Here is an 18,802-nt window from a genome sequence, read left to right on the forward strand (position 1 = left end):
GATTAATAACGTGCACAGACCTCCATTTTGACAAGGTGGAGTTGGGGTACTGCTACGGGCTGGTATTATTAAACGGGAGCTAGTTCGGGTTGCAGATGGACTCAAATTCAACTCCAAATCCTACTGCCATTTTTTTTAGAAGCCACTTTCTATAAGCAGTGGTACAGGAAAAAGTCTGCATCTTGCAAGGAGTACTTCACTGTATGTGATGTAGCATTGTCCTGCATAAAAATTATGGTTTTCTTGAAAGATGTAGACTGGAAGTGGTGGTTCTGTTACAGACTGGTGTGGGGATATCACACACACATTTATACTATAGAACACAGAAGGGAAAAAAAAAAAGTACAAAAAGTCCTAAATAAAATCCAAGTAATTTATTCAACAATACAAGTAGGCATTACAAAAAGTAATCAAAAGAAAATAACGACAAAGTGGAAAAGCTGACTTCACAGGTATAAAACCCAGGGGCAGTATTAAATCAAAGTGGATGGGAGGACAACTAAACAATACCTCAGTCATTGAAAAAGTGCTGTAATAAAACCACTGGTAAAGGAACATCAAAATGCTCAATATGATAGATTGATGCAGTTACTAAAGTACTAAGTCCATAGAAATCAAGTCCAAATTTAAAGTGCTGCTAATCAATTTAAGAAGTACGGTAATAAGATAACTAGACCGGTCACAATAGTCCTAAACCAGTGAATTAGATGTATATCACTTTAAGTTAAATTCACATTGTTAGGGATGTCAGAAAGTGTCCTTACCCATAGTTTCCACTGCTGTCACCTGAGTAGCGCAGCCCCAACGCGCGTTTCGCGTGGGCTGTCACATTTATATTATGTTAACGGATTGGTCCATTGCTTTTATATTGATAACTTGTCGTCTTTTGGATAGGTCATCAATATCAGATCATTAAGGGACCAATACCCGACACCGCAACCGATCAGCTGTTCTGGTCAGATATGAGCAGTGGAGGAGTTAAATGCCACAATTCCTTGAACTGTTTATTAGCCTCTGCTGGCTTTTGCAAATCCTCTCCCATTCATTTGAATAGGAGCAGATCTGCAGGAATCTGTCAGTGGCCAATAAATAGTTAACGGAGTTGTGCTTTTCAGCTCTGCAACTGCTTATATCTTACCGATGCTGAAAACAGTGGGGGTGACACCTGATGGACACCCACCAATCAGATACTGATGACCTATTCTGAGTATAGGTAATCAATATAAAAAGTAGGAGGATCAAGTTTTTAATAGCACAACATACCTGTACTGGTGCGACACAACTAGTGCGTAGCTACATAGGGTGCATGTTAGCAGTAGAACTGGGACCTGAGGTGACCCAAAACGCCATTTGACCCATAAGGCACAAGCGTTAGAAATTGTAAATGCTAGGTGGAGGTGTTGTGACAGATTTTGCATTAGGGACCAGAAGCTTGAAAGGGGCTTATATTCTGTATTCTCCAGTGCAAAATAAAAAGAACACAGATACGTAATGCTCTGGTGCCATTCCAGTGATCTTGATACTTGGTCTCCTGAGGTTAGTATGACTCGGCGCTGGGTCTCCTAAGACTAGCAGGACATGGTAATACCTTGTGAAGAACTTCCTTCAAATGAGAACCTTGAAAGTTGGAGAAAAGTGTAAAAACTGAAGCCCATTAGTGAACGCTGATTGTTATGCCATTTGAGTCCTGGAAGACCCAGACTCACATTACTGGAACGTCACTGGTGCAGGTGGTATCTTTATTTTACATCGGGGAACAACGCATTTAAGAAACTGTTGTCCGAGCAGTGGACAATCCCTTTAAATTACACCTCTCAAGCATTTGTTAAGCTTTGTTTCATGGTGATCACATATTTTAGTGTAGTAGCCCAATTACTGTGTATGATTTACATTATGATTTACATATGATAAATATTTCAACTGAAATATACAAGGACAAAGAAAAAAAAATTGTAACCAATTTTATTGAAAAGTTTCCAGAAATTCCAAGAAAACAGTCCGATGCGCCAAAACGAAATATAAAATAAATTCCAAACTTGTATCACAATATCTATGATGACTATGAGATGGTCTTCAGAGAGAAGCACAGGGTGATCATCTTCAGGACCACTTTTATAACCAACACTGTATCCCGTGTAGAGTTGGTGCGAATCGATGAAGGAGACCTGGTCAATTGGCCAAGTCCATAGTCTGTGGTCGATGTCATCTTCAGGTCTTCTGTTAGTTAGCTAGCCTGGCACAATGTCATTGTGTCACGAGGCACATGTGATGTTGGGCAGGAGCAGCTAATCAAACTAAGAGCCATGGATGTAGATGGTAGGATACGGCTCTCATGGCTCCCGTTCAGCAACCACATATTACCGATGTGGCCAATGGAACGGGTCCTGAAAATCGATTTGTGCTAACTCTAGTCCCTTAGTTTCCACACTGTAGTCTTACTGGTATATATATGGTATAGTGAAACATTATCAATAATTCATATTACTTTTCTTCATTGCCATTAAGAGCTCAGAAAGTAAAAATCCATCATCCAGGAGTCTACTGCAGCAAAGAGGCAATGTATTAAAGTGCTCAAAAAGGCAGTGACTTTGTAAAATGGATGAACTCCCACCTCAAGATTACTGTATTCCTGTATAGTACTGGACATTTGCACTTTTGGCAACTAGGAACCTCACCCTTTAATGTGAATACTGCAAAAAACTGATCCCCAAAGCAATTTGCAATCCTTCCCCCACCTCCAAGCTCAGCCTCCGAGAACCAAATGGTGACAGCAAGTACTAGAATTCCCACCCATATTGTTAAAAGGGAAAAACGCCTTTAAAAGAATTGTACTTGAATAGAAAAACATGGTTGCTTTATTTCACAAACAGTACCTTTCCATGGGATGCTCAGCATCATTCATGCCAATGGGGCCGAAATGCATTTGCATCTTAACCTGTTGTGGAATTTGGGGGGAAAAAAAAAGGCAGCCATGTTTTCTACTTTCAGAAAACCCCTCTAACTTTACTCTGTTAGACACCAATTTGTTCAGGAATCGGATACAATTTAATGTTTTTTACTCAGCAAAAAAAGAAAAAAATACAGAAGTCCTAAAAAACATTGGACTTGTGATGATCGATTGAGCAATCTGATGCATAGCAATGATGAACAGCACCAATGTAATGTCCTCCTAACCCTCCTGCTGGGCAGCGTCTGTCCTGCCATCTGTTAGTGTCTCTTCTTCAGTAGGTGGAGGCTCCTGGGGTAGGTTTCTAGCTTCAGCGATTAGACGCTTTACTCCCACCATCCACTGGCTCACTTCATTAACATGATCAACCATAAGCGATCGATGAATTTCATCAGCGGAATCCCAATTCTTGCCTTTCAGCTCTAAAATGTAATGAAAAGATGAATTGATCCATAATCAACCAACACAAAGAAAGCAAGAAGAACTTGTTACATTATTTCTGCTCATTGTCTGTCTTAATAAAAATCACATTCTGACCTGTATTTGCCACCTTTAGACCATAGGTACCGCATTTTATCTCCATAAATAGGGTAATTCACTTAACCATCTTGCCAGTTGCGTCCCCCTGAGCTCTCAGCGCATGAGCAGATACATGGAGGCTGTGCAGCATGTGTGTAAAGAGGCAGTCACAATGCCAATAAAGAACTGCCGACAGGGTATATAGAAAACGATCAGCAATCTTTTATTGGTCTGCTTTAGACAGGCCGACCAGAATTTTATGTGCTTACAATGATGGTTAATATGACTGTTCTGGGCGCATAGAATAGCATCGCTATCTCTCTGGTTTAGACAGCACGATGTGCTGCCGAGAGCCTTCATTTCAATGCTGGCATGTATGATCCAATCACCCGACATACAAGAGCGTCACTTACTAGTTATGTGATTGCAGGCATGCTTACACTAACCTATAATTAGTGAATGCTTCATCCCAATTATTGGCTTGTTTAAATGGGCCTTAAAGGGAAACTATCACCAAGATTTCCCAATATAAAGTAGGGCTAGCACCTATCAGTCCTATTTTACAGCATCCTAATATACTTTATGTAATGCATGTCCCCAATTCACTATGCAAGGCACAAAAACAATCTTTTATTATACTCTCAGACAGCACGGTTCGGTCTGATAGTCTTGATCCGCCGCCTCCCCTCTTCCTTCAATCTCCTCCTTCCTTCCCTGCTTTGTGGAGGACGTGTCCTATGTTATCCACACAGCATCCCCCATTGTGCTCCTGGGCAGGCGCACGTCTTTCTGCCCTACAGTACTTTACTACGCCCTCGGCGGATTACATAAGATGCGTAATCCACATGAAGCAAGGAAGGAGGATGGAGACTGTAAGAGAGGAGTTGCCAGATAAATAAAAAAAGCCCATTGGTATGGACCGCGCCATCTGTGAGTATATTAAAAGCTCCTTTTTGTGTCTTGTATATGGAATTGGGGGACATACATACAGCTCTCTAGAATGCTGCAACAGAGGCTTACAGATGCTGGCCCCACATTATACTGGAAAAACCTGGTGACAGGTTCCCTTTAAGTCATGCATTGAATGATCTTAGTGCTTACCCAGGAGAGGACCAAAAACGTGGGTAAATTACAAGACTGTTGACCTCTAAAGTTATGATACAGTATACTCAAAATAGTGCAAATAGCAGTGAGGAAGAATAGCCAAAATGCATGTTAAGGGGTCACACTGCTGCGGTTTTTAAGTTTGGGTAACTATGCTGTTTGCACTATTGAGTATACTGTATCGACCAGGGATAATGTGTTGTCGCTATATTGTGTTTCACTTTTTCTCCTAGTCTGCCTGCAGCAAGTTGGTCTAAAAACCATCCTAGAAAAGCTTTATTCAAATACACTATGACCATCTCGTCTGCAGGAAACACCAAGGGTTAACTCCAGCACCTACTAGCATGACACTAAATGCTCTTGGTTGTTCAATAAGCACATAGCAGGGTAACTATCTAGGCTGTGATTTGCATGTATTAACAATTGTCTTTATATGTTCCCTACGTATACCATCATGGCAGACTAACAGCACAAAGAATGATCTAATAGGATATGGTGCACAACATCCAGAATCCATTCCTGACCAAACTCCTGCAGTGTTTTTTCAACTCTGTACAGGTTGCATTGTCATCTTCAGTTTTATCAATTGTTTTAATGTTTGGATTGTTAATAAAAATTAATATTTGTTACTATTAAGTTTTGCTCTTGGAGAATCTTTTTTGCTCTACATTGGTCCGAGTATTATGTTGCCCACGGGGCAGGAGCACGGGCGTTTATTGGGATGAGCCCTGTTCCATGTGGTCTTACTAAAGACAGCCAGGTGAGCGAATGAGAGCACCTGCTGACCCTCGAGTCTCCACAGACTGGATAATAGCTATCTTAATCCAGCTGCCAATGGTTACATTAGAAGCGGCCTGACCCCTACGAGTGTCCTCTAGCATAACAAACAAGGAGTCAGAACGCCTAAGTGAGGCAATGGCCGATAAATAAAATCTTACGGCTCTAACAAACATCTAATCTGTGCAGAGCCTTCTCATTAGATGAGATGGTGCTGGATAAAAGGAAGATAAAAATAATATCTTTATTAAGGTGAAACTATCTTCTGGAGAAAAGATGGAACGGTCCTCAACACTACCTTATCCTGATAAAGAATAAGGAAATGAGAGCAACAAGAAAGAGCCACAAGCTCAGAGACCCTCATAATAGAAGTAATGGCTATAAAAAAAGCCACCTGATAAGAAAGAAAAAGTGTACAGATCATTCTGCTAGGCTCAAAAGGTGGAGACTGAAGAGCTTCCAAAACAAGATTCATATCCCAAGAGTCCAGGGGAGTCCGATAGGGTGGCTTAATGTGTGACACCCCCTGGAGAAGACGATTAAGTTGGGGTATCAATGCCAAATCCCTCTGAAGTAGAATAGCCAGGGCAGAAATCTGACCCTTGAGGGATAAAAGCACCAGTGCTGCTTCCAACCTGGACTGTAAGAAGGAGAGCAGAACTGGCAAGAAAAAAAAGACATAGCCAAATACTGGTAGACTCACACCAACGAAAATAAATCCTGCTGTCCTCAAAATTGCAGATTCAATAACCATGCCATCAAATTGAGTGCCCGTTAATGGGATAATGTAACCTGGGACAGAAGGTCCGGAAGGTCTGAAGGGGCCCATGGGACATCTGACAGGAGTTTGATCACATTCAAATACCAGGCCCTCCGAGGCCAGTCTGGAGCAATGAGTGACTGGAACACCCTCTGCCCTGATCTTCTTGAGAAGTCTTGGTAGAAGTAGTAGAGGTGGAAAGAGAAAAGGCAGATAGAACTGGGATCAAGGGATAACCAGGCCATAAACTGCAATCACCTGGGGGTCCCAGGAACTTGCGATACATTTCGGCACCTCATAATTTAGTCTGGGTGACGATAAATCTCTGGGTGAAGAGCCCACTCTCCTGCAAGTAGCTGCTTGTGACTTAAAAAGTCTGCCTCCCAGTTGTCTATCCCTGGTATATGAACTGCCGAGATTAGAGGAACCTTGTCCTCTGCCCACACAAAAATTCCTGTGACTTCCGCCATGGAATATAGGGTTCGTGTGCCCCCCTGACAATTGATATAGGCCATAGCACTACCATTGTCTGGTTGATCTCTGATTAGCAACTCCTGGACTAAGTGCTACCAATGTAAAAAAAAACAAACAGACAGCTCTGAGCTTCAGTATGTTGATTAGGAGAAGTCTCTCCAGCCTGATCCAAAACCCCTGGAATGTCAAATTGTGGAAGACTGCTCCCTAGTAGGACAGGCTGGCACACGTGGTGAGCACCTGCCACTGAATGGGATGGAAAGAGCGACCCCAAGTTAACAGGGGTGACATCAACCACCACCTGAGAGACTGACGACAGTGAAGGGGGAGATGAACAGGTCGATTCAGGAACTGTACTGATCTGTCCCAAAAGAAGCTAGGAGCGCGTTCTGTAGAGGCCTTGACCAATATTGAGCAAATGGTACTGCCTCAAAAGTCGTCACCATCTTTCAGAGGACATTCCATGTAAAATCGAAAAGGAATACTTGTCTAGTCATTTCAAAGTTCCAATGGTAGACTAAAGAGATAATCTCTTCTCCTCTGGAAGAAATACCGATGTCTGAATGGTGTCAAACACCATTCCTATAAACCAACGCCGCTATGCAGGAACTAAAACATTGTCCAATTGACAATGCAACCGATTCGCTTCAGAGGCTGAGGAACGACCTGTAGGCTCCCTAGATGTTGCACAAAGGAAGGCACTTTGACAAGAATGTCATCCAGACAGGGGAAAACAGTTATCCCCCTGGACTATAGCAGTGCCATAACCGGGGCTGGGATCTTTGTGAATTCCCTGGGTGCTGTGGCCAGCCCAAATGGGAGAGCCCTGAACTGATGCGACCACTGACCGGAGGGACTCCATTTTGAGGTAATGAAGTCAAACTCATTTGTTCAGGCGCCTTAAATATAATATAGGTTGCATCGAGCAGTCCTTGTTTATAACAAATTATGTTTTTATTACATAGAGATGAAAGTCTGTGCCTGCACAGAAGGACAAAGTGGATATACTGTACACAACACGTCCCCCTGCTGCTTTGGATGTATTCTGTGCAGGTGAATATGCAATGTGTGCCATGGAAGAGACTGGCAAACTGGAATCAGTGATTTCACTGCAAAGTGAATAAAATAGCTTCTTACTTTATGCCCTTTTTTTAAAGGTAATCGGTCATCAAGATGTTATCGCCTAATCTGAGAACATCATGATGTAGAGACAGAGACCCTGATTACAGTGATGTGTCACTTACCAGGCTGCTTGGTGTAGTTTTGATAAAATCATTGATTTAACAGCAGGAGATTATCACTAGAGGATTAGTAATCCTCTGCCAGGTAAGCAATCATATACATGAGCTGTGTATAACTCTGCCCCCACCACTGATTGGCAGCTTTCTGTGTACACTGTAAATGGTAGTGATCAGTGGTGTGGGCAGGGTTATACAGAGCTCAGCATTAAGAGAACCGCTAGATCTACAGCAGATAAAACAGTGATTTTATCAAGCAGTCAAGTAAAGGTACTGTCACATTAAGCGACGCTGCAGCGATATAGACAACGATGCCGATCGCTGCAGCGTCGCTGTTTAGTCGTTGTGTGGTCGCTGGAGAGCTGTCACACAGACAGCTCTCCGGCGACCAACGATGCCGAACTCCCCGGGTAACCAGGGTAAACATCGGGTTACTAAGCACAGGGCCGCGCCTAGTAACCCGATGTTTACCCTGGTTACCATTGCAAATGTAAAAAGAAAACACCACTACATACTTACATTCCGGTGTCTGTCCCCCGGCGTCAGCTTCCCTGCACTGTGTAAGCGCCGGCCGTAAAGCAGAGCGGTGATGTCACCGCTGTGCTCTGCTTTACGGCCGGCCGGCGCTGACACAGTGCAGGGAAGCTGAGGCCGGGGGACAGACACCGGAATGTAAGTATGCAGTGTTTGTTTTTTTTTTACATTTACAATGGTAACCAGGGTAAACATCGGGTTACTAAGCGCGGCCCTGCGCTTAGTAACCCGATGTTTACCCTGGTTACCAGTGAACACATCGCCGATTCAGCGATGTCAGCGGGTGATCCAGCGACGAAATAAAGTTCTGGCCTTCTAGCTCCGACCAGCGATGTCACAGCAGGATCCTGATCGCTGCTGTGTGTCAAACACAACGATATCGCTACCCAGGACGCTGCAACGTCACGGATCGCTATCGTTCTAAAGTTGCTCAGTGTGAAGGTACCTTAAGTGCCACATCACGAGAATCAGGATGTCGGACACTACATCATGCTGTTCTCAGATGGGGAAGCAGAAACCTTGTGACAGATTCCCTTTAAGCAGCCAACCCTTTATTATATGGCGTTCACGGAGTCAGAAGGAGCTGGACAATAAACTGCCTGACGCCTATATCATGAATACTGCTTGTATAAATCTGTGTCAGCAAAATAGAATTCAGGAAACTAATAAAATAAAAGTGATCTAAATTGAACTTACCCTTCGCCAGCAAGCTCATCCTCTTTCGGACGGATATGGACAGCTTCCCACTATTCCACATTTCTTCCAACACAGTCAATCGCCGTCTAATTTCGGTAAGGACCTGAGGCTAAACAAAAAATCATTACTAAGAAAGGGTCAGAAGAAGAAAATGGTAACAATTCATTTTATAATCCCTTAATGCTAATCATATTTGTGACCTAAAAGAGACAATCTCTTCCAAAACGAAGCCTCTGTGGTCAACCAATCGCCCCAGGTCCCGCTCCAAGCAAACAGCCGATTCTGCCAGGGAAACCCAAAATCAGACATTTTGTAGTAGACTTACCAGGTAATACAAGTAGTACTGTTGTCATGTAGTGTTATGCGACAGCTATTCGGATGAATGACTATGTAATACAATGACCGCACCGGTCTGCAGGAACGAAACTTGCACCTGAATGGAAGGGGGTCTGCCGTGCTGGAGGAGAGAATTCTAGCAGGGTGGCAGAGTAATTAAACTAGGGTCGAGGACGAGGCAGAAAGTAAATTAAGCGGTAGGTTAGAGAGGAGTCTGGCTATATTGGAGGGTGAAGAAATGTTCTCTGGTGGGGGAGGATTAGGTAAGTGGATAGGGACATCCATGTATTACAAATAGTCAACACAAATTTGCCCACAACATTTCAGGAATTAGCATTTCTAAAAGTAAATGAGGGAAAATAAGATGAAAATCTAAGGTGTATATTCACAAATGCAAAAGTCTACCAAAAAAAATGGTAGAGCTCGAGGCCTTGGTACTGGAGGAACACACTGATATAGTTGGTGTTCCTGACTCTTCACGACTGGGCTATACATCTTCCTGATTTTACCTTCTTTTGGAAAGACGGGGCAAATAGGAAATGTTATGTTAGGAGTTGTTTAGACATGAGGTTAAATGGGTGCTCTCGTCCGCAAGCCTGGCTGTCTTGAGAAAGACCGCATGGACCAGAGCCTTCCCGTGGGCAGATCACTACTCAGACAATACAGGGTGAGGATAACACGGCGTGGCAATACTTTATTGAACCACCAATAGGCAATACATTGTACAGACCCAGAAAGTGCATAAGATGGCGTTAATGACAGTCTCACCCTTCCGCTAGCTTGCCGGGAATTAGAACATCTGTGACTTCGAGGCTCTCATGGTCAACTACCCCAACCAGTGGCACCCCGCTTTTGGCGAGCACCCACAGATAGGAGGTAGGTGCAAGCTTGGGAAACTGACAGAGTACATTGATATATGTGGCCAGGTGACCAGATTGTCCCAACCTGGATTCTCCAAACATCTTTGAGGATTCAGGGATGTTCAATGGAGAAAATCTGTAGTCCCTTAAGCTGACGTCCTGTATAATGTCAAATCTGTATTCCTCCAGTTGAAGCCATGGTGTCTTGGCTACTGTCATGAAGAGTCTGTCTGCAAAAAGAGGCAAATCCCCTTTCACAGCTCTTATTCCGGCATTTTTCCACAGTATTGAGGCAAGGTGGAAGGAGGTCATCTCTCATTCTTCGAGTGTTCAAATAAACTGCATAGTTTGTCCTTCAATATTTAGCATGGTCTAAGAAGCTTCTGTCAGTGAAGAACCGATAGGTATAGAGCATTGCAATGCTTTATACCAGCAATCAAAGTGAAAAAATAAACGTCCCAGAGAAGACCTAAGTAAAAAAAAAAGTGCACATATTTGATATCACATATTTCTCATCAAACCGCTAGAAAAAAAGTGCAATAAAACGCAATCAAAAAGACAAACCTAAATAAAAATGGTATAGGTGAAAACATCATTTTGCCCTGCAAAAAATACAGCTCCATCAGTGGAAAAATTAAAAAGTTATAGCTCTCAGAATACAGCGATGAAAAAATATTTTTTTCTATAAAATGGTTTATTGTGTAAAAGTGTCAAAACGTCCCACAAAAAACAAGCCTTAACAAGATTGTTGGCATACATATAGGAAAATTATAGCTCTCAAAATATGGTAATACAAAAACCAGTTTTTGCAACAACAAAAAAAAGCGTCTTTTAGTGTGACAGCATCCAAAAAAATAAAAAATTGTATATCTGATACCAGCCTCAAGAATAAAGTAATTAAATATACCTTATACCACAAGAGGAATGGCATGAAAAATTAAATAAAACCAATTCTTTACCTACTGTCGATTTGTTCATACTTCCTCCCAAAGATTGCAGTAAGGCTTGGCTCACATTTATCCTGCAATCTACGAGGAGCGTTTACACCGGGGTTTACATGTATATCTATGAAATATGTGATTCAGATGTAACTCTCGATGGAAGATTCCCTATAATGACGTGGATGGAGGCACTGTGGAAGCCATCTGGCCTGTGATTCGGCGGTGTCCGTCTTCCGTCTTTTTAAGCATGCATAAAAGAGCGATCTGCCAAGGTTTTGTGCATTTCTGAAAAGAAGGACACCCCTGAACAGAGGTCAGAAGAAGTCCAGAGTAACTCTGCTGCCTCATAATAGTGAATGGTTCCCTCAGGAGTTTCATCTGAATCAAGTCACTCAGATTCAGTGACATGGAAACTCTGCTGAAAGTGCGCCAGATAAGCGTTATCCAAAATGTGATGTAAAAGGTTCGAAATAAAAGATTCAACTCAATCCACAAATAAAGCAAGTCCCCACTCAGGTCCGTCATCTTATTAACAGAAATATAGGGGGCTTCCTCGTTGCTGGTAGTACAAAGGCTCTGGAAAAGCGAAATGGCTCCTCACCCCCCAAAAGAAATCCAGCAAATTTTGAGTCCCCAAATGCAAATGCCTCCCCCCCCCCCCTTCTGAGCCCCACAGTGTGTCTAAACCACATTTAGCATCCATATGCTTGGCAGGTGTATAATTTCCAAAATGGGGTCACTTGAGGGGGTATTCTGCTCTTCTAGCACTTAGGGGCTGTGTATATGGAATCCGCAAACTATTATAGGAAAATCTGCGCTCCAGGAAGGAGGCAGATAGCATTCTGTCCCTCCCGAATCTCGCCATGTGGCTAAGCAGTACTGTACAGCCATAAAGGGCAATTTCCGCATTCAGCACAAATTGTGTGACAAATTTTGGTGCCATTTTCACCCATTTTCCCATGTGAAAATGTAAAACCTGGGGCTACAACAAAATGTTTTTTTTTTTATAAAAATGTCATTAATTTTTCTTCACTGACCAATGGTATAAAATTCTGTGACACACCCATGGTGTCAATATGATCACTGCACCCCTACATGAATTCATTGAGATATGTAGTTTTTAAAATAGGCTCACTGCTGTTCTGGCACCACAGGGGCTCTCCTAATGGGTCATGGCACCCGCAAACCATAACATAAAATAAGAGACTATAAAATCTGCACTATAACATGGAGCTCCTTCCCTTCTGAGCTTTGTACTGTGCCTCAAAAGTAGTTCCCGATTACATGTAGGGTATTGGCACACTCAGGAAAAATTGCACTGAGAGGTCAATTTTTCATATTATCCCTTATAAAAATTAAAAATATGGGCCTAAAGCAATATTTTAGCTGTAAAAATCTGAGGCACATGTGGTATAAACATGTTCACTACACCCCTAGATGAATTCACTGAGAAGTGTAGTTTGTAAAATGTCACTTATGGTGGGTTCCGGTGTTCTGGCACCTCGGGGGCTCTGCCAATGTGACATGTCACCCTCAAACAATTCCAGCAAAATCTGAACTCCAATATGGCACTTCTTCCCTTCTGAGCTTCGTACTGTGCCTCAAAAGTAGTATTCCCCCTCATATTGGGTATCTTTGTATTCAGAAAAAATTGAACAACAAATTTTGGGGGGCCATTTTCTCCTGTTTCCTTTGTTAAAATAAAAAAATTGGGTCTAAAAAAAACATTTGTGGGTAAAATATGATTTTTTTATTTTCACAGCTCTACATTATAAACTTATATGAAGCACCTGGGGGTTCAAGGTGCTCAACAAACATCTAGACACATTCCTTAAGTGGTCTAGTTTGCAAAATGGGGTCCTTTGTGGGGGTTCCACTGTTTAGGCACATCAGGGGCTCTCCATTCCAGCCATTTTTATGCTGAAAAAGTCAAACTCCTTCCCTTCCGAGATATACCGTGCACCCAGTGGATTTTTCCCACAGGTTAGGTATCGGCATACTGAGGAGAAATTGCACAACAAATTTTAGGGTCCATTTTCTCCTGTTACCCTTGTGAAAATAACAAATTTGGAGCTAAAGTAAAATTTGAGAAAAAATGTAAACGTTCATTTTTCCTTCCACATTGCCTTAGTTCTTATTGGTGTAGTTTTTAGAATGGTGTTATTTTGGGATACTTTCTATTATATAGGCCCCCAACATCACTTCAAATGTGATGTGGTCCCTACAAAAATGTTTTTTAAATTTTCTGATCAAATTTTAACCCTTCTAACAAGAAATATGTTTATATTATGCATATGTAAAGTAGACATGTGGGAAATTTAATTTACTAACTATTTTGTGTAACAACTTTCTTATTTAAGGGCACAAAAATTAAAAGTTTGAAAACTGCGAAATTTTTGACATTCACCAAATTTCCGATATTTTCACAAATAAATGCAAGTCATATCGAACAAATTTCACCACGACTATGAAGTACAATATGTCACACAAAAAAAACTATGTCAGAATCAGTGGGTTACAACATAGAGACAGTGGTCAGATTTAAAAAAAAAAAAAAATTGGCCTGATCATTAAGGTCAAAATTGGCTCGTTTACTAAAGGATTAAAAATGAAACTTTACCTTATGGTAAAGTTAATTTGTCCAATTACTCTTGAGCCCCTAAAATGAGGGGGTTTCTGCACAAAAATGGTGGCAATTCCTGAATGTTTCACAGGATATTTTTGTTCAAACCCTTTAAACCCTTCGCCCTGAGGCCAGATTTCACCTTCCGGACAGGGTCAATTTTTTCAATTACTTTATGAGGTAATAACTCTGTAGAATGCTACAACGGATACCAGAGTCAGAGATTTTTTTTTTCTCCCATGACATTTTTACTTCATGATAGTGGTAAATTTACCGTAACTTGATATTTTTTCCATTTATTTGTGAAAATATAGGAAGTTTGGTGAAAAGTTAGCATTTTTAAAGGGAACCTGTCACCCCGTTTTTTGAGATTGAGCTATAAATACTGTTAAATAGGGCCTGCGCTGTGTGTTCCTATAGTGTATGTAGTGTACCCCGATTCCCCATGTATGCTGAGAAATAACTTACCAAAGTCGCCGTTTTCGCCTGTCAATCAGGCTGGTCAGGTCGGGAGGGCGTGGTGACATCGCTGGTTCTTCCTCAGCTTTACGTTGGTGGCGTAGTGGCGTAGTGGTGAAGACACAGCGCGCGATCTGCGCTGTAATCCCTTGCATCGGTGGGGGCGGCCATCTTCCTGGGGCCGCGCGTGCGCAGATCGAGTGCTCTGCTGCACGGGGCTTCAGGAAAATGGCCGCGGGATGCCGCGCGTGCGCATTAGAGATCGCGGCGGCCATTTTCCCAAAGCCGAGATGCAAACTCGGCTTTGGGAAAATGGCCGCCGCGATCTCTAATGCGCACGCGCGGCATCCCGCGGCCATTTTCCTGAAGCCCCGTGCAGCAGAGCACTCGATCTGCGCACGCGCGGCCCCAGGAAGATGGCCGCCCCCACCGACGAAAGGGATGACAGCGCAGATCGCGCGCTGTGTCTTCACCACTACGCCACCAACGTAAAGCTGAGGAAGAACCAGCGATGTCACCACGCCCTCCCGACCTGACCAGCCTGATTGACAGGCGAAAACGGCGACTTTGGTAAGTTATTTCTCAGCATACATAGGGAATCGGGGTACACTACATACACTATAGGAACACACAGCGCAGGCCCTATTTAACAGTATTTATAGCTCAATCTCAAAAAACGGGGTGACAGGTTCCCTTTAAACTTAATTTTTATGCCCTTAAAGGGAACCTGTCACCTGAATTTGGCGGGACAGGGTTGCGGTCATATGGGCGGGGTTTTCGGGTGTTTGATTCACCCTTTCCTTACCCGCTGGCTGCATGCTGGCCACAATATTGGGTTGACGTTCATGCTGTGTCCTCCGTAGTACATGCCAGCGCAAGGCAATCTTGACTTGCGCACGCGCAGTATGCTTTGCCCAACTGCGGGCAAAGCCGAAAAGCATTAGTGCGCATGCGCAGCCGCACTATGTCCCGGAAGTATTTAGCTGTGTTCCGGGACATAGTGCGCCGGCGCATGCGCACTAATGCTTTTCGGCTTTGCCCGCAGTTGGGCAAAGCATACTGCGCGTGCCTTGTGCAGGCGTGTACTACAGAGAACACAGCATGAACTTCAACCCAATATTGCGGCCAGCATGCAGCCAGCGGGTAAGGAAAGGGTGAATCAAACACCCAAAAACCCCGCCCATATGACCGCAAACCTGTCCCGCCAAATTCAGGTGACAGGTTCCCTTTAAACCAGATACAGTTATGTCTGAAAGTGTTGGCATCCTTGAAGTTGTTACAGAAAATGAAGTATTTCTCTCAGAAAATGATTTAAATTTCACATGTTTTGTTATATACGTTTATTTCCTTTGTGTGTATTGGAACTACACACAAAAAAAGACAAATTGGACATAATTTAAAAAAAATTCCTAAAAATGGTCCGGACAGAATTGTTGGCACCTTTGAAAAATTGTTGGTAAAGAATTTTGTTTCAAGCATGTGATGCTCGTTCAAATTCACTTGTGGCAGGTAACAGGTGTGGGCAATATGAAAACTGTCTCTTCAGAGAGGAAGAGGACTAGAACTTTAGTGCCACCTGTAGGAAGTAGCAATCCTAGAAGTCAATGTCGACCCTTTAACGAGCCTTGTTATATGACTTAGGATAAAAGCCAAAATGAGAATTCCAATTTGCAGACACTGTTTCGGGGTACTGCCCCTCGTCAGTGCAAAGTGCGAGATCTGGTTTGACTGGGTGAGAGGCGTCTGACCGGGATCCAAGAAGTAACAATCAAACCTGAAACCAGATTAAAAATAAAAATAGACACAATGTAAAGATTGAGTCAATGCGTGCCATACTAAGCTTGGAGAACACAAAGAGAAGAGAACTGTCTGAGGACTTGAAAACCAAAAATGTTGAACAATATTAACAATCTCAAGGGTACAAGACCATCTCCAGAGTTCTTGATATTCCTTTGTCCATGGTACCTGTAGCTAATCTTCCTGAACAGGGACAGAAGAGAAAAATTTAAGAAAGGTTGCAATGCAGGATAGTCCGGATGGTGGCTAAGAAGCCTCTATTAAGCCTCAAAAAAATTCAAGCGGTCCTGCAGGCTCAGGGTGCTTCAGTGTCAGCGCGAACTAACATTACCATATGAAGGGAAAGTATCAGCACCCAGGAACAGGAAATTTACTGACTAACAATGCGGAACCTCTCCATACGCCTCAGTGTAGTTTCCTGGTCATGTGAGAGAAGACCTAAAGCCCTGCGAGGTGAAGTTGGAAGATAACTGGAGAAATGTCTTCAGGTGCAGGATGCGTCCCGAGGATATCCAGTCAAGGATCCCATGAGTCCACTGATAGGGTCTGCTGTCCTTCTGGGCAGTTGTTGGAATGGGAAGGTGATGCCGATCTGCTAAAAGCAGGCCTCTTCCAAGTTCGAAAGTCAGGATCCAAAATGACATTCTAAGGGATGACAGCGCTTCCAGGGCAGAGGAGTTAACTCGGGGTGCATGCGCACAGCCAGGCCTGTCAGAGGCCGGATGTGGTCAAGGACAGGACGTTTTGAGAAAGAACAAAACGGCCGCTTCCGAGTTCGGATTGTAGAACCGGTATTACAGCTGGTTGGAGGTCAGGGGATGAGCCTATCTCTAATTTGAATAGGGCTCCACCCCTCTCCCTTTCCCCTCCTCTATCCTAAGATGTAAAAGGTATGCAGTAACTCATTCCAGCGGCCAGTGGATTCACTACTATAGTGACAGTATGGACGATCTAGGAATGCCAGCAGTGTTTATGTAAATGACCCAAAACCTCCTCCTTGCACAGTAGTTATCAAGGCATATGATGTGACGAGTATAGTTTACACATTGATCTATTCTTTGGAAGGCACGTTCTTTCTGCAATTGTCTCTCCATAGAGATTTCTTCTATTCTTCTTCTAGTCTCTCCGTACGGTGCTGTCAGGGTGTATGGAAAAGATGATAATTACTTACCAGTAATAGGATTTTCCCGAACCATGACAGCACAGTGCTTATTCCCTCCTCCCTTAGTTTTCTGGTGGTGCAAAGTCTTCCTTTTATTCACTGGTTACAAAAAAAAAGGAAAATATATGTGTCTATATAGCACTTGACTTAGGTCCAAGTATGTTTGTTGCTGTCTCTAACAGTGTGGCTACCTCTTATGCTCAGTAAATACACTGACGCTTATGGAGAGGTTTTGTAGGTTTCCTTTTCCTTGGGGCGGATACTCTCTTTCCATACGGTGTTGTCATGGTTCGGGAAAATCCAATTACCAGTAAGTAATTATCATCCATCGTAGAATAGCTTGCGGACTCCATATACAGAGCCTCAAAGTGCAAGAGCAGAATTCCCTATCAAGTAACAAAATTTTAGAAATGACACCTCTCTACCAATTAATGTACTGGGGTAGTGACAATTTTGATTCCATGAGTGAGAAATAAACTTCCTAGAAACAAACTGCAGTGGATTTTGCAGAGTAAAAATTGAAATCTGCAATTGTAGTCCCCAGTACACTGTAGTGCCCAGCTCGTGTTTCTGAAGACACGCATCCCATAAATTAATCGGACTCTCATAGCTACAGAAATACCAAACATGAGGGCACTAAAGTGGTTTAGGCACACTGTGGGGCTCAAAAGGGAGAGAGGGCCTAAGGATTTGAGAGTGCAGGATTTGCTGAATTTCTTTTGGGGGGTGAGAAGCTATAACGCTTTTCCTGTGAATTTGTGTTACCAGTGACGTGGAAGCCCCCTATGGTAACATTGACAGATGGCAGATATAAGTGGGGACTTGTTTTTTGAGGGGATTGAGATGAAGTTTTATTGGTAACATCTTACATAAAGCAAAAAAAGAATATCCAGCTCAACGAGACAGTGAAAAGTAAAAACTTGGTACTTTATTCACTTCATGTAGAAGCAGAGGATAAAAACATCAGCACAATAAGGATAAGAACACCATCTATCTACGCGTTTCAGGTGGCAAAGCACCCTTAATCATGATGATTAAGGGTGCTTTGCCACCTGAAACGCGTAGATAGATAGTGTTCTTATCCTTATTGTGCTGATGTTTTTATCCTCTGCTTCTACATGAAGTGAATAAAGTACCAAGTTTTTACTTTTCACTGTCTCGTTGAGCTGGATATTCTTTTTTTGCTTTTTGGATTCCCCACGCTTTGACACAGCGTTTCCGTGCTCCGAGTGGAACTGTTACTATGGTGAGCTGGATTTTCTTTTTCGTTAACATCTTACATAACATTATGGATCACATTAATCCTGTGCTCTCCCAAGGGATCCATTCACTACAATGAGGCAGCAGAGTTACTCTGGACTCCATCTGGACTCTGATTACCGGAGTCCTTCTATTCAGTGGTGCGCAAAACTTTGGCCGACCTCGCTTATATGCACGCTTAAACTGACGGACACAGAGATTTACATGGAAACACCGATGTAAGCGCTCAATGTAGAGCACAGGATAAATGTGAGATAAGCATTTCTGCGAGCTTTCGGAGGCAGAATGAAGAAATGAAGAGCAGGTCGAGAATTG

At 42.8% G+C, this 18,802-nt stretch overlaps 1 protein-coding gene across 2 annotated transcripts in view; it reads right to left on the reverse strand.

Moving 5' to 3' along the window:
- Nucleotides 1–1,945: 1,945 nt before the first annotated feature.
- Nucleotides 1,946–18,802, reverse strand: part of SRA1 (steroid receptor RNA activator 1) — a 43,852-nt gene continuing 26,995 nt past the window's right edge. For both annotated transcript variants that reach the window (XM_069763766.1, XM_069763767.1), the window contains 2 exons: nucleotides 9,050–9,158; nucleotides 1,946–3,369 (listed from right to left, as the gene is read on the reverse strand). In XM_069763766.1, the coding sequence (XP_069619867.1) occupies nucleotides 3,170–3,369; nucleotides 9,050–9,158 (309 nt within the window). In that variant the 3' untranslated portion in view covers nucleotides 1,946–3,169. The remainder of the gene's footprint in view (nucleotides 3,370–9,049; nucleotides 9,159–18,802) is intronic.

Source organism: Ranitomeya imitator, chromosome 4 (assembly GCF_032444005.1).
Source record: "Ranitomeya imitator isolate aRanImi1 chromosome 4, aRanImi1.pri, whole genome shotgun sequence".
Taxonomy (NCBI): domain Eukaryota; kingdom Metazoa; phylum Chordata; class Amphibia; order Anura; family Dendrobatidae; genus Ranitomeya; species Ranitomeya imitator.